The 13,319-nt window shown below is 52.0% G+C and overlaps 1 protein-coding gene across 1 annotated transcript in view; it reads left to right on the forward strand.

Annotated features, from left to right (window-relative positions):
• The first annotated feature begins 6,193 nt into the window (after nt 1-6,193).
• Nucleotides 6,194-13,319, forward strand: part of INSC (INSC spindle orientation adaptor protein) — a 125,357-nt gene continuing 118,231 nt past the window's right edge. The window contains exon 1 of the mRNA XM_065882261.1: nt 6,194-6,289. Within this exon, the coding sequence (XP_065738333.1) occupies nt 6,194-6,289 (96 nt within the window). The remainder of the gene's footprint in view (nt 6,290-13,319) is intronic.

Consider the following 13,319-nt stretch of genomic DNA (forward strand, 5'->3'; position numbering starts at 1 on the left):
AAAAAAAAAAGAATCCGCCTGCCAATGCAGGGGACACGGGTTGGAGCCCTGGTCTGGGTAGATCGCACACGCGGTGGAGTAACTAAGCCCGTGTGCCACAACTACTGAGCCTGCGCTCTAGAGCCCGTGCACCACAGCTACTGAAGCCCGCGCGCCTAGAGCCCGTGCTCCACAACAAGAGAAGCCACCGCAGTGAGGAGCCTGCGCACTGCAATGAAGAGTAGCCCCCACTCACCGCAACTAGAGAAAGCCCGTGCGCAGCAATGAAGACCCAGTGCAACCAAAAATAAACTAAAGAAAAAAAAAAGCGGTTGAAGAGTTTTAGGTTGGAGGAGGATGTGATCTCACTCACATTGCTAAAGGATGAGTCTGGCAACTTTGTGGTTAAGGGGTTTTAGATGGTCAGGGTTTCTACATGGAGGCAGAGCAGACAGGACAGACTGACTGGTTGGATGTTGGGGGCAGGGGGCTGGTGAGGTAAGAGGAATAAAAATTGCCTCAGGTCTTTGTTTTGATCAGCTGGGAAGAAGTGGTGCCGTTTAATGACATGCCTTGATTTCAACCCACCGCCAGCTCCAGAGCCTCCCGTTCTCCAGGTGGGGAAAGGTCTTTCTTTACCAGGCTCACAGCTTCCGCAATGACTCCCAGTGCCCGCCCCGGCCGCCTCTGTCCACAAGCCCCATTGCGTTCAGGAATCTGGGCCAGGTTCTACCGGGGCTGGGAGGGAAGTCCTTCAGGGCAGCACCCCGCGGAGTGAGGTGATGTCCCAGCTGTTTCCCCTCTCACGATAGATGGTAAGCTCCCTGCAATCCCTGCCTTGGAACACTTCCTAGACGCGGGGTCAGCCCGTGTCCCCAGACTCTGATCTGGAGTCACTAAGTCTGGCTTGTGTGATTGCTCTCACGGACTCCTTGTAAAATGTGTGTTTTTCAACTCTAGTCTGGCTACGATTGTCATTCCTAATCTGCTCCTTCTATTTCCCAGGGGAGCCGGGCTGTTCCTTCTTTGACTCCTCAAGCCCCTACCCCCATTTCTGCCCCTTTATTTGCCACAAGTCACCTGGCCTCCCACGGCAGAAAAGGCCCCTGCCCTGCCCCTCCCCCAGCCTATCTGAGCTAGCACCTGGCCTTCCCTCTCAGCAGCAGGTGCACCTCTGCACTTGTGTTCTTGCACTGCACGCTGGGAAACTCGTGGACCTACGCTCAGACAGACGTGGGTCTGAATCTTTGATCTTCCACTCACTGGCTGTGTGATCTCAGGAGAGCTACTTAACCTCTCTTGCCCTCGTTCCTCACCTCTAAAGAGGGGATAGTAATAACTACATCACTGGATCGTGGTGAGACACAAACAAGGTAAATCATAGAAAGTGCTTAGTACAGCAGGTCTGTATATGGGAAGAAGTCAGTGACTGACTTCTTATGTAATAATAGTAGTTTTTTTAAAATTTATTTATGGCTGCGTTGGGTTTTCGTTGCTGCACGCGGGCTTTCTCTAGTTGCTGCGAGCAGGGGCTACTCTTGGTTGTGGTGCGCGGGCTTCTCATTATGGTGGCTTCCCTTGTTGTGGAGCATGGGCTCTAGGTGCGCAGGCTTCAGTAGTTGTGGCGCACGGGCTTAGTTGCTCCGCAGCATGTGGGATCTTCCCGGACCAGGGCTCGAACCCATGTCCTCTACACTGGCAGGCGGATTCTTAACCACTGTGCCACCAGGGAAGCCCATAGTATGTTTTTTATTATTATTATTTTGCTCCTTTTCCCAAGACCTCACTTCTTCAGTTACCCTTGAAGCTCATCTTTCTCCCTGAACCCGGGGAGCACAAGAAGCAGAGGAAACAGTAGATTCATGCTGGAGAAGCCAAAGTGGTTTCTAGAGACAGGCCCTTAGCAGGCTTCCTTCCAGAAGGACACCTGATGCTGTCCTCAGGCTGTCCAGAACAATCCCCTGAGATCCAAAGGGCCAAGGAATGTCCACTAAGTCACTCCCTTAATTAGGCACCAAAACAGTGACAGAAGTAGCATTTTTCTGCCGTGTCTCTGCTGAGACTGTCCTGCTGTTTTTGGAAAGGGGTTACCCCTTAGACTTTGGAAAGAGGGCCTCTGGCTTAGCTTGGGATGCAGGGCCACAGCTTGGATGCCTGAGATTGCCCAGGAGTGTGGGGACAAGGATGCTAGCCAGGGAGGAGTGTGGCTGGCCACACAGTTGGCACCCTGATCGCTTTTCCTCCCTCGACTCAACAGCGTTTGAATTCATTGTTAGAGAGGCAGAAGCTACAGCCCCTCCTGCTAGGATGGTGGTCCTCAGAGTGTAACGGGTATACTAATCACCTGGAAGGCTTGTTAAAACACAGCTTGCTGGACCCTAGCCCCAGAGCTTCTGATTCAGTAGTTGTTGGAGGAGGTCTGAGACTTTGCCTTTCCTATACGATGCCAGGAATTGCTGACGCTGCTGGTCTAGGACCACTCTTGGAAAACCACCACCCTGGAGAACTGCATATTTGCACACTCTCCTTTTGCATCCTGTCTGAGGGTGGGAAATAGGGGAAAGACAAAGGGGCAGGAATCTCGGGCTCTTATTTTCACTAACTTACTCTGTGGCTATGTTTCTCAAGATGATTTTGCTTGTAAGTAATGGGAAATAACTTGTTACTTTAAGTAAGGGAATTTGCTGGGAGGAAAGTCAACTCTTCTCTGAATTTAATGAAGAGTTGAACAGTGAAGGCTTGGGATGGGCAGGGTAGTCCTAGGGCCATCAGCAGCTGGAGTTCATGTGCTGAGGGCACTGCTGGCCAGGGCACTCCAGTCAGGTGATCTGGCCACTAATAACCTCTAGTCGAACTTATTAAAATTCGAAATGCTGATGAAAGTCAATCTGATTGGCTCACAAGGGACGAGACCTTCCTGCCGTGCCTCTCTTAGCCAATGAGCCACAGCTGGTGTGTGGTGGAGAGGCTGCAGGAGAGGGTCAAGAAAAATACAGGGCTGCCTGCCAGCCCCCACTGTCCTGAACTGAGCAGGCGTGATCCCACAAGGGGCCTACTACGGTGACCTCGACCAAGATTCTTTCCCTCCCTGGGCCTTAGTTTCCCTGTCAAATGAAGGGTTTGAGTTAGAACCTAATTACTAGATCAATTTTTTCTCAAAAAGCCCTGCATCATAATTGCTTGGGATGCTTGAAAATAGAGATGCACATGCCCCACAGTGGGCTGGGAAGTTGTCCACAACAGGCTTTCCAAAGCAAACCAAAGTGAAACAAAACAAAATGCCCTGATTTGTAGTATTTGCCCAATTTCTGTGGTGTAAATAAATACTTCCATTATGGCCAATTTCAAGTTACCAGCATGAAGTCACTGAACATGGATTGGGAAGAGAGAGGTACCCAGGCTTCAGCTCACCACCAACCCACTGAATCAGAACCTCTGAGGGAGGCCTTGGAACCTGCATTTCACTCCCCTCCCCGACCCAGTGATTCTGGTGGGTAACAAAATTTCAGAACCCCTGCTCCCAGAGATCGCTGAGGGCCTTTCTGGTCCTTGCATCCTTCATCCTAGTTACATTACAGGTTTTCACACTGGTTCTGGGAGTTGAGGGAAATTTCCGCTTTTGAGAGCATTGTAGAGGAAGGCCTGGAGAGAGATAGATGGCCCGAGTGAGTCAATGGGGTGTCCACACCGGCCTATGGCCAGATTCCCCTCTCCCAGTCCTTCTTGAGTGGCCTATCCCACCATCACCCCTGGAGGCAAGACAGCATCTCCATGGGCATGTCTCAAGGCTGCAGGAGGGGACTGCAGGACTTAAGGTCACAGCCATGGGTACTGGATCCTTGCCCATCGCTCATATCTCTGGGTGGGCTGGCATTTCAGCTGCGATCGTCAGGACCTTCTGATCTGATATCTCAGTCCTCGGAAATGAGAGCCTGTCTGGTCATCAGCTATTTTTGTGCAGGTTCCTCATCTTGATAACCTTCTCTGAGTAGGTGGAGGACAGAGTGGAGGATGCTGTGTCTTACTTGAGATGGACTGAGGCAGAGAGAGCCATCACAAAGCCCAAGGGAGACGGACCAACAGAGGGCAGGGCCAGCGCAGAAGCTGGGGAGATGGCAGCTGGGGAAAGGAAAGTACAGACTACTGACAGGAATGGAAATTCTTTCTTTAGGGGCCTTTCAGAAGAAATCATTTGCCCTCTAAAGTTAGGCGGCACCTTAGTTTTGAGCTGGAACGACCTCTGACTTTCTCTTATTCTATAAAGCAGTGGTTCTCAGAGCGTGACGCCCACAGACCAGTACCATCCACATGAGCTGGGAACCTTTTAGAAATGCAGATTCTTGGGCTCTGAACGCCTCCTCCCCTTAGAGCCATTGCCTGGCTGCATGATTCCAGGTTAAATTGTGCACGCCTCTCTGGAAAAACCCCTTTCCAAAGTAGATGCCCCACAAGGTTGCCATGCTGAGCTGTTCTGAGACCACAGAATGGATGGGCTTGTGAGCAGGAGCCGTTGAGGAGTTCTGGGAGGGGAACGGGGTAGGAAATGACGGGAGACAATGGGGATCACACTGGCCATGGCAGGCCTTCTTGAGCACTCTACTGGGGCTGCTGGGAATGAGCACCAGTGCCAGCACAGCCTCTGCTTGGAGATGTCGAACTTAGCATGGAAATTTCCAGCAGTGGACAAGTTCCTGGACTGCTAAATTCTTCTCTTCTCTTCTTTTGCCGTCCTGCTCTCCCAACTCCCAGGGCTCTGGACTTTGCGACTTGTCCTATATCATAGCCCTGCCCCTCCTGTGCCCACCCTCCTCCCACCAAAGTCTTGCCACTTCTCTGCAAGACTGGAGCTGGCACCAGCTCCCTCGGGCAGCCCATGCTCTGTTCTGCCCGAGGCCTGGGCTCTGGTGCCATGCCTTGTCCTGTGGGTCCTGTGCAGCCTCATCTGGGCTGGGGACCAGGAGCCCTCCTTGGCCAGCTCCTGACAGTGCCAGAGTCTTTGAGGTGCTACCTGCATGAGGTTCATTTATGATCCCTTCAGAAGAGAGCACCTGAGACTTCTTCCGGTGACCATGTGCGGTGTGCTGGGCAAACTAGATTTGGAGCTGAGGCTGTGGGTTGACTGTAGTTCAGGCTGGCTGACTGAACTGTAAACCTGAAATCTGCCCTACATTTAGGTCTAACTTGTCCTTCCTGAAGTGACTCCTGAAGTTGGTGGAGCTGGGATGGGCCAAAAGGGAGGGAAGAAGAACACGGCGTCAGGCTAGAGGGGACCTTTGCCTGTTGCAGCTCTGAACCATTTCTGTGGCTTCTCCTTTGGTAGAAGGACCTATTTGTGGTTGTGCCCCTGAGAGTCTGCATGTATCTGTTTACCTGTATGTCTCCCTTTTCACTCATGAGGGCTCCCACACATATCTATATAGAGTCTCCTTTCATCTCACAAGCTGTGAGGCCACAGGCATATGATTTAAACCATCTGGCCTCCATTCTCCTTGTCTGTATAATGGGAATAAAAATAACTTCTACAAAATGTTACCATGGTGGCAAAATGAAACAATGCACATAAGGCCCTGAGCATGGTTCCTGGTGCTCACGTGTTAGGCTATTATTACTAATGCAAGTTATTACTCCCTGTGCCTCAGTTTCCCCATGTGTAAATTAGGGATAATAGCTAACGTCCACGAACCTAGTGTAATCGTGAGGATTAGGGAAGTTGATAACTACGAAAAGCTTAGCACCATGCAATAAATGCTAGTGATTATAATACTTATTATCCTTCTGGGTATGTGTCTGGGTGAGACTCTCTGAGTTTGTGAATGACTCTGGGCATGTCTGTCTGCTGAGTGTGTATGTATGTATGTGTTTATATGGCCAAGCAGGCCTCCTGTCTCTGGGTGGAGTTTGCAGTTGGCCCATGCCTGGACTCCCTGAGGCAGCCAGGGCCGGCGCCGGGGATGGAATTTCCATTAAGAATTAAGCAGGACAGCACTGGGAAGCCAGGCTGGTGGAGGGGAGGAGGCTGAGGGGGATGATGCTCCAATTCTGAGCTCCCCCCGCAGCCTCAGTTCTGAGCTGCCTTGGAGAAGGGCTCTGCCACCTTTGCCTGGAGTCTCAGGCCTGCGGGGGCCATGGCCCAGAAGGATGGGCAAGGAGAGAGGAGTTGCCTGCCAGGGCCCCTGTAAGGAGACTTGGAGTTGCTGCAGCGAAGACTGGAGCCATGAGAAGGCCCCCTGGGAATGGAGAGACGGCCAGCGAGGGTATAAGAGGCTGGGGCCTATGGGGCCGACATGAGCCCAGGAGGCTGTGCTGTGCTGTATGTATCTGGGAACGTGGATGTGTGTGTGTGTGTGTGTGTGTGTGTGTGTGTGTGTGTGTGTGTGTGTGTGTGTTTGGGAATGCAGGTGGGGGACATACATACCAAGTGTCCCAAAGGGAACATCTAAAAAACCAAGTCTGTTCCTCTCTTACCTGAAACTTGGACCCAGAGTTTGTACCTGGGAATGAAATATTTCTGAGGTTTTTTGCTAATATTTATCCTGTTCATGATCTAAGCCTCATTCCATTTCTAGCATACTAAAAACTATCTTAGCTGTTCAGGTGCTTTTACATTCCTGAGCTCATCTCATACTTTCAACAACATATGAGCTAGGCAGAGATTATTATGATCCCCATTGTAAATATGGGAAAACTGAGCCTCAGAGAGTTTAAGCGACTTGTCCAAGGACGCATAACTAGAATGTAGTAGAGGCAGTGTGCAAGGTTAGGTTTCTTTGAGGATAAAGTCCAGGCTCTTTTTTTTTTTTTTTTTTTTGCGGTACGCGGGCCTCTCACTGTTGTGGCCTCTCCCGTTGCAGAGCACAGGCTCCACAGGCTCAGCTGCCATGGCTCACGGGCCCAGCCGCTCCACGGCATGTGGGATCTTCCTGGACCGGGGCACGAACCCGTGTCCCCTGCATTGGCACGCGGACTCTCAACCACTGCACCACCAGGGAAGCCCCCCCCTTTTTTTTTTCTTTTTTTTTACACTACCTGATCTACCAGAAATGGACTCAAAGATTCAGGAAACTGCCCATTTGAGGAAGGCTGTGGCTTCAGTGTTAATGCATAGCCAGGTGAATGGCTGGGCCTTCAAGCTCTGTCCCCGGGGCCTGAGACAGCCTTTGCTGAGATAGGAACTGAAGCCCCTCTCAAGGATCTGGGGAGTAGAATCAGGGTGTCTCCAATGGATGGAGGCTGCAGTCAAAGCTGGCTTGTCTGAGGAGGATGACTTGGGCATCTACAGAGTCTGGGGTCCCCAGAGAGCTGAGGCAGTTGAGTTAATGTCAGGAGCTGCAATGTGTCCAGGGCCAGGGAGCAATCATCATTTTTAGCCAGGGTCTGAAAAAGGGAACACGGGTATTAGCGTCAAGGAAGAGAGGCTGAGATGGGACCTTGGAGTGATCATTGTGTCTTGGAGACAGAACCGGTTTTTCTGTCCCTGAACACAAAGTGTGAGCATATTGACATACAGTAGTTGCACACGAGGAATTTAGGTTAGATGCCAAGGAGAACTTCCTGCCAATGAGCAGGTTCAAATTTGGAAACAGTGCCCAAGGGAGGCTAGGGTCTGCCCTTCCTTGGTGGCCCCAGAGTAGGTAGAGGAACTCCAGGCCCCTGGGGGGGAATGATTCATGGCAGGGTGGAGGGGGTTGGATGGAATGCGACGTTCCTGAGCTTTGGGGTAGGAATCAGCCTTCTTCTCTAGACTTAGCCATCTGACACTAAGTGCAGAGCGGAAGTTTGATGTGCCCCAAGTTAAAACGAGTGTCTGCAACCATCCTCTGTCCTTTCTGGTAGGTTAGCGATCTTATGTGAGCGACTTAGGTTCCAAAGGGAAGCACCTGAGGGTCAATAAACCAAGTGGCATTCCAGGCGTTTGGGGGCTGCTCAAAGTTCAGCGCTCCCTCCGCAGAGCGTGTGAACCGCACCCAAACCCCTCCTTGTTTTGTTTCAGTTCCAACGCACTCCCTTTACTCTCCAGATGTTGGCATGTGAGGCACATGTGGGCACCAGGGTCGGGACGGCTCCGAGGGTCCGGGGTGCTTACCCGCCGTGACTCCCGCCCGGCCCCGTGCGAGCCAGGTCTCTAATTAGACCTGACCGCGTCCCCATTCCAGGGCTCCCCACAGCCGAGAGCACAAAGTTTGCACTGCCAGGGGCACCAAAAGAGCCTCGCAGCCCGGCTGAGACTGCAGGCAGCGGTGGCTGACGCGGGGCAGAGGTTTGGCAGCGAGCGGACTGTTGCCGGAGGTCCTGCGGCGGCGGGCGGGAGCGGCGGGCGGGGGCAGAGCGGGGTGGGGCGCGGGCAGCCGGCGGCCCTCGGGCTGGGCCACCGAGCAGGTCACTTGCTCGCAGCCTCTGCAGCCCCAGCTGTGCCTGCCGCCGCTGGCCTGGCCGCTGCATGCAGCCGCGCACAGGCGCTCTCACTCGCTCGGAGTAAGTAGGCGGCGCTCCTCAGGCTGGATTCGGTGCCCAGCCCGGTCCGGGACAGAGCATGCTTGTGACTATTTAGATAGTAGGTATAAGTGTATCAGTGTGAGTGCTTGTGAGTGGGAGCGAGCGCCAGTGGGAGGACGTGTGTCTGGGCTGGTATGTGAGCATAGGGAACTTTCTAGCATATGTCCCAGGGTGTGAGTGTGTCAGTGTGTGTGGGAACTTCTGTGTAGGTGGGCCTGGAGTGCGCCCATAGGTGGCACGTGTGTCTGTGTGGCCCTTGCTGCCCCGTGTCTGTACGCTGGGTATGCATTGGTGAGTGTGGTAGGCAGGCTCCATGGGGCTGAGCGGGTCGTGTGTCGATGGCTGCATGTGTGTGAGTGAGCAGATGAAGACAGAAGCTGGGGATAAGGAGTGTTATCTGAACTCAGACTTTCTAGGGTGACCCGACTTGTCCCCAGCTGGGATGTCTTCTCTGTGGGTCACTCGGCTTTGGTTTCTCAGGACTCTGATCGGGGCAGGAGTTCAGCGCCAACACTGGACTGAATGGGGGTCTGAGCCAGCCTGGCTGACTGGCCAGGGTTGGGGAGACAGCCCCACTGTCACTGCAGGAGGAGGTGGGAGGACCACTCAGCCATGCCCACCCACAAACACAGGGCACCTACAGCCACACACTCACAGCTGCTCATGTGTGCACACCTTCCCGCCACCCACACCAGTCTTGCACATGTTGTATCTCAGGAGGGCCGTGTAAACACTCACCTGCTTTCAGTATGTACATCTGAGGACAGTGACACATATCCAACAGGTATCTCCGTGTGCAAAACGCATATGCACAAACACCCCTGGCTTGACCCACTCTCAGCCTTTTAGGCCCCCTTTTCGGTCCCCTTTAGCCTACATGCGGCACCTTGGACAAGTCTAAGAAACTGGCTTTAGTAGGAAATACCGTAAGCGGGGGGCTTTGGCTGGGGGGTCAGGGCAGATGTTGATACAGTGCCTTCAGAGTGTCCCATTTGATCTGGAGCTGAGGCTGCTCTTGGAGTAGTCTTGCCATTTTAGAAGTGAAAAGGACCGTCTGGCAAGGCAAGCAGGGCCAGTCTGGGATCTGAGGCAGAGCTCAGCACCTGTAATTTGCTCCACGCTCTGGTTTATTCTCTGGATTCTCCCTGCAGCAGAAAAGCAGTGAGCCTTCTGTGGGCTGGGCCCAGACAGTCATCTGACAGGCAGGAGAAGTGAGTTGAGCTGGGCTGGTTTCTTCTCTTTTTTGGTTTTAGTCAACCCTGTTTTGAGTCTCCCATCTGCAGGTGAGGCTGAAAGGGAGAGCCTTTGCTTTGCTCCTTTCCAGTGGTTATCTCTTTTTTGACAGAATCTTGTTCTCCCTGACCTCCTCCCCTTGGGGACTGGGGACACATGAAACAGTGCCCGGAAGAGTAGGTCCCCAAATATTAGCTGGCTGCTGCTGTTACGGCTTCTAGGCCTCTCCCATCCTGACCATTCTCCTGTGGACAGGTCTCAATGAGGTGCCCTTACTAAATGTGCTTCCTCAGTTGGGAAGTTAGAAAGATGACACTGACTTTCTCTTTCTAAATGTTTATGGTTTGGTCTAAGGAGTGTCTGAGTTCTCACCCCACCAACTCCTCCAGTATGCAGGGGAGCAGATGGGCTTCATGCATTTCCTGAGGGGCTGCTGGAACCTACCTTTCCCTGGCCTGGTCCTCCACCTGACCCTTGGGGAGGATGGTTAAATAAGGGCAGGCTGTGGTCAGCTGGGCAGCCTTTTACAGAGTGAAGGTGGTAGGGAAGGAAGTCTCTGTGCCTTCCCTAGCCTTCTTATTTGTGGAGGCCCCCAGCCGTCTTAAGACTCAGGAAAAGACTCTGGAAAATGAGGTACCCACTGTGAATCCCAGGCTGGTTCCACAGTTTTAGTTCATCAAATACATACACCTACCAATCGGAATTTCAGAGCAACAATTAGGACTCATAGAGCATCAAGACAACCCTATTAGGGTCACATAGTTCCAATTTAAAGAAGAGAAATCAGACAACCCCCAAAATGGTAATAATAACAACCACTATGTATTGAATCTATAATACATGCTTTATTTCATTTACTTTTCACAGCAACCTTATTAGGTTAATAGTTCCAGTTTTTCCCCTCTGACAAGGAAATTGAAGCTTAGAGTGCTCAAGGGATTTCTACAGGTCTGTGTGACTGCTGAGCTCATGACATCACCTGTGTGTTTACCTTCTTACTCTGGCTGCCAGGAAGCTCTTACTTAGTTCATCATATTGCTTCATCCTAGTAAACGTGTTCATTGGAACCATGGCTTTGAATTTTAATTTCTGCTTTAATAACTTTATATTATACCCATCTTTAGCTGTAAACTCCTACATCCTTCATAGAGAGAGATCAGAATAAATAAATGAACAAGGAGCAATTAAGCATTCTATTGGTCTCTGAGGATGAGAACCATGTTGCATGGATTTTTGGGGGCACATCTCCAATTTCAAATATTTCATCTGGTTTTCAAACCATATGTCTCAATTTTGGCTTCTGTATTTTGGGGCTCTGATTTGTGACCATGTCTTGGGGCTTTTCTTCCCCGCAGCTCTGGGAGAAAATGCCCATCTCTGTGCTGGCTCAGACAATGGGGATTGTTGTGAATGAATTGGGGCATTGATAAATGTCCCCTCCTCTGACTGCTTCAGCTGCCAGCTTCTCCCTGTCTCAAAAGCATGAGTGTCTGGGTGCCCGAAGGAGTTTGACCCCTGCCCTATGCCTGGCCCTGGCCCTATGGCCACCCCTTCCTCATGTGACCCCGCCTAGGCTCAGGGCTCTGCTGAGAGGTCTGTGTGTCTTGGACCTAAGCTCTGCCTCTCTCAGAGCAGACCATGTGGACCACATGGTCTGTGATCAGGGATGGCCCTTTGAAGCCGGAGCTCAGGATGAAGAGCATGGGCACACGTGAAGGGCCCTTCTGCCCCCTCCCCTGGATCTGTGAGGCCATAGGCTAGTGCTCAGTTTTTCCTTGTCCCCATGAGGGGCTCTCAAGTCTGCCATGTGGTCAGAAAGTCATTTGTCACTTCTTATCTGCAAGAGATGTGTGTCACCAGGGTCATCTGAATGCAGGACAGGGCTCTAGCCACACTGCAAAGTTGGCGAGACCCCTAACTAATTTACTCTAAGACTGATTCTTTTAACCTGCCCAAGGCTATTAGTATTTGGAAAGGGGAGGAGTGGGGGACAACGCTTAGCGCTAAAGATTACTTACAAGGACTCTCGTGGTGGGCTTTCAGGCATTGTGTTGAGATCTTGCTTCTCAGTATGCATTAAGTCACCCGATGCTGGCAGGTGTTTCCCATGTTCAAGATTAATCCTCCCAGAAGCACTTGGTTACAAAGGGGAGGAGGAAGCGTTGGCCTGAGGCCGCAGGAGATGCCTGGCACTGGGCGGTGTGCTGGTGGGTCGGTGCGGGTGACGGGTTTGTACCTTCCCAGGCAAATGCCACCTCAAGAAAAAGGTAAGACTAAGACTTGATTGCATCTCTGCTGAGGATTCTGGGTGTTCCCTGGACTTTAAGCTCAACCAGGTGAAAACAGGTTTAAAATCCAACAAGAGAGCACTGGGTGAGGCAGTCAGAACTTCTGTGGGGGAAGGCGTACTCACGCTTACTCACAGTTTTTAGTGTCTGCTAAGGGCCAACCCCCTTGTTAGGCTCTTTGCATCTTTTGTTTCAGGAAACCTCTGGAACAACGCTGGGAGACAGGCGCTGCTATTTTAAAGATAGGGAAACTGAAGCACAGTAAGGTTAAATGATTAGCCCAAGGTCAGAGCCAGCAACAATTTCACCCCAGGTCTGTCTGACGCTGGAGTCTGTGGTGAAGACTGTGGTCTGTGGTCCACTGACCACTCCCCAGTTCAAAGGCCCTGAAAGCAGGGAAGTCCAGGCCTTTGGGCCAGCTGGGGAAGAGCTGAGGGCTTTGCCTTCTCTGGCTCTAGGACCTGAATATCACTGGTCTTTCCAGCCTCAGATGGAGACGGCTGCTCTGTGGGAAGCAGGGGTGGGGTGGGGAAGGCCTCCCAGGCCGGGCAGGGATACCCCTGCCAACCCCGCCCCCTCCCTGCCAACCACTCCCTTGGGGTGCGCTTCTGTGACTTCACTTCTTCCTTGGAGCAATCTCTGGGGACCGAGCCTACACCCAGACACTGTGATCCAGCCAGCCCAGTCCCCCCTCTTCCTGCTACATGGTGCCCTCAGTGCCAAGCTCTGGGGGAGTCCTGGATCCTCTGAGGATGTCTCTGGGCAGACCAGACCCTGTTCGGCGTGAGGCAGTGTCTAAGCGTCAGCAGTTTGGCTGGGTAATTGTGTATAGTGTTCACTTTCTGCTGGAGAAATGGAGGTTTTGTCTTACAAACCAAATATCCTGGGTTTGGAAACCATGTGAAATGCAGCCTGTCGTCTGGGCGTGTGGGCTGCCTTGTGGGTCTGTGTGTGGTGCTGGTTTAAAAGACATGGTCGAGGGACAGAACGATTGACTCAGGCCATATTGTTGCCTCTGATAGAGGGTCAGAGGTGGGCTGCATATACTGTCCATATGCAGAGAAAAGAGCACGGCCTTTGCCATCAGACAGATCTGGCTCGGAGCCTGTTTCCACGTCTGTAAAAAGGGGTTCCTTATGATGCAGTGGTGATGCTAGAACTGGAAAGTTTATTGAAGTGTAGTGTCCAGCACAGAACAGGTCAACTGTAAATGACATATTCTTCCTTCTTGTCCCACCTACCTTCTGGGAAAGAACACTGGGCTGATGGCAAGAGATCTGGATTCCAGCTCTAGCTCAGCCTCTGGGTACATTGTTTTCTCTTACC

The sequence above is a fragment of the Phocoena phocoena genome, chromosome 8 (assembly GCF_963924675.1).
Source record: "Phocoena phocoena chromosome 8, mPhoPho1.1, whole genome shotgun sequence".
Taxonomy (NCBI): domain Eukaryota; kingdom Metazoa; phylum Chordata; class Mammalia; order Artiodactyla; family Phocoenidae; genus Phocoena; species Phocoena phocoena.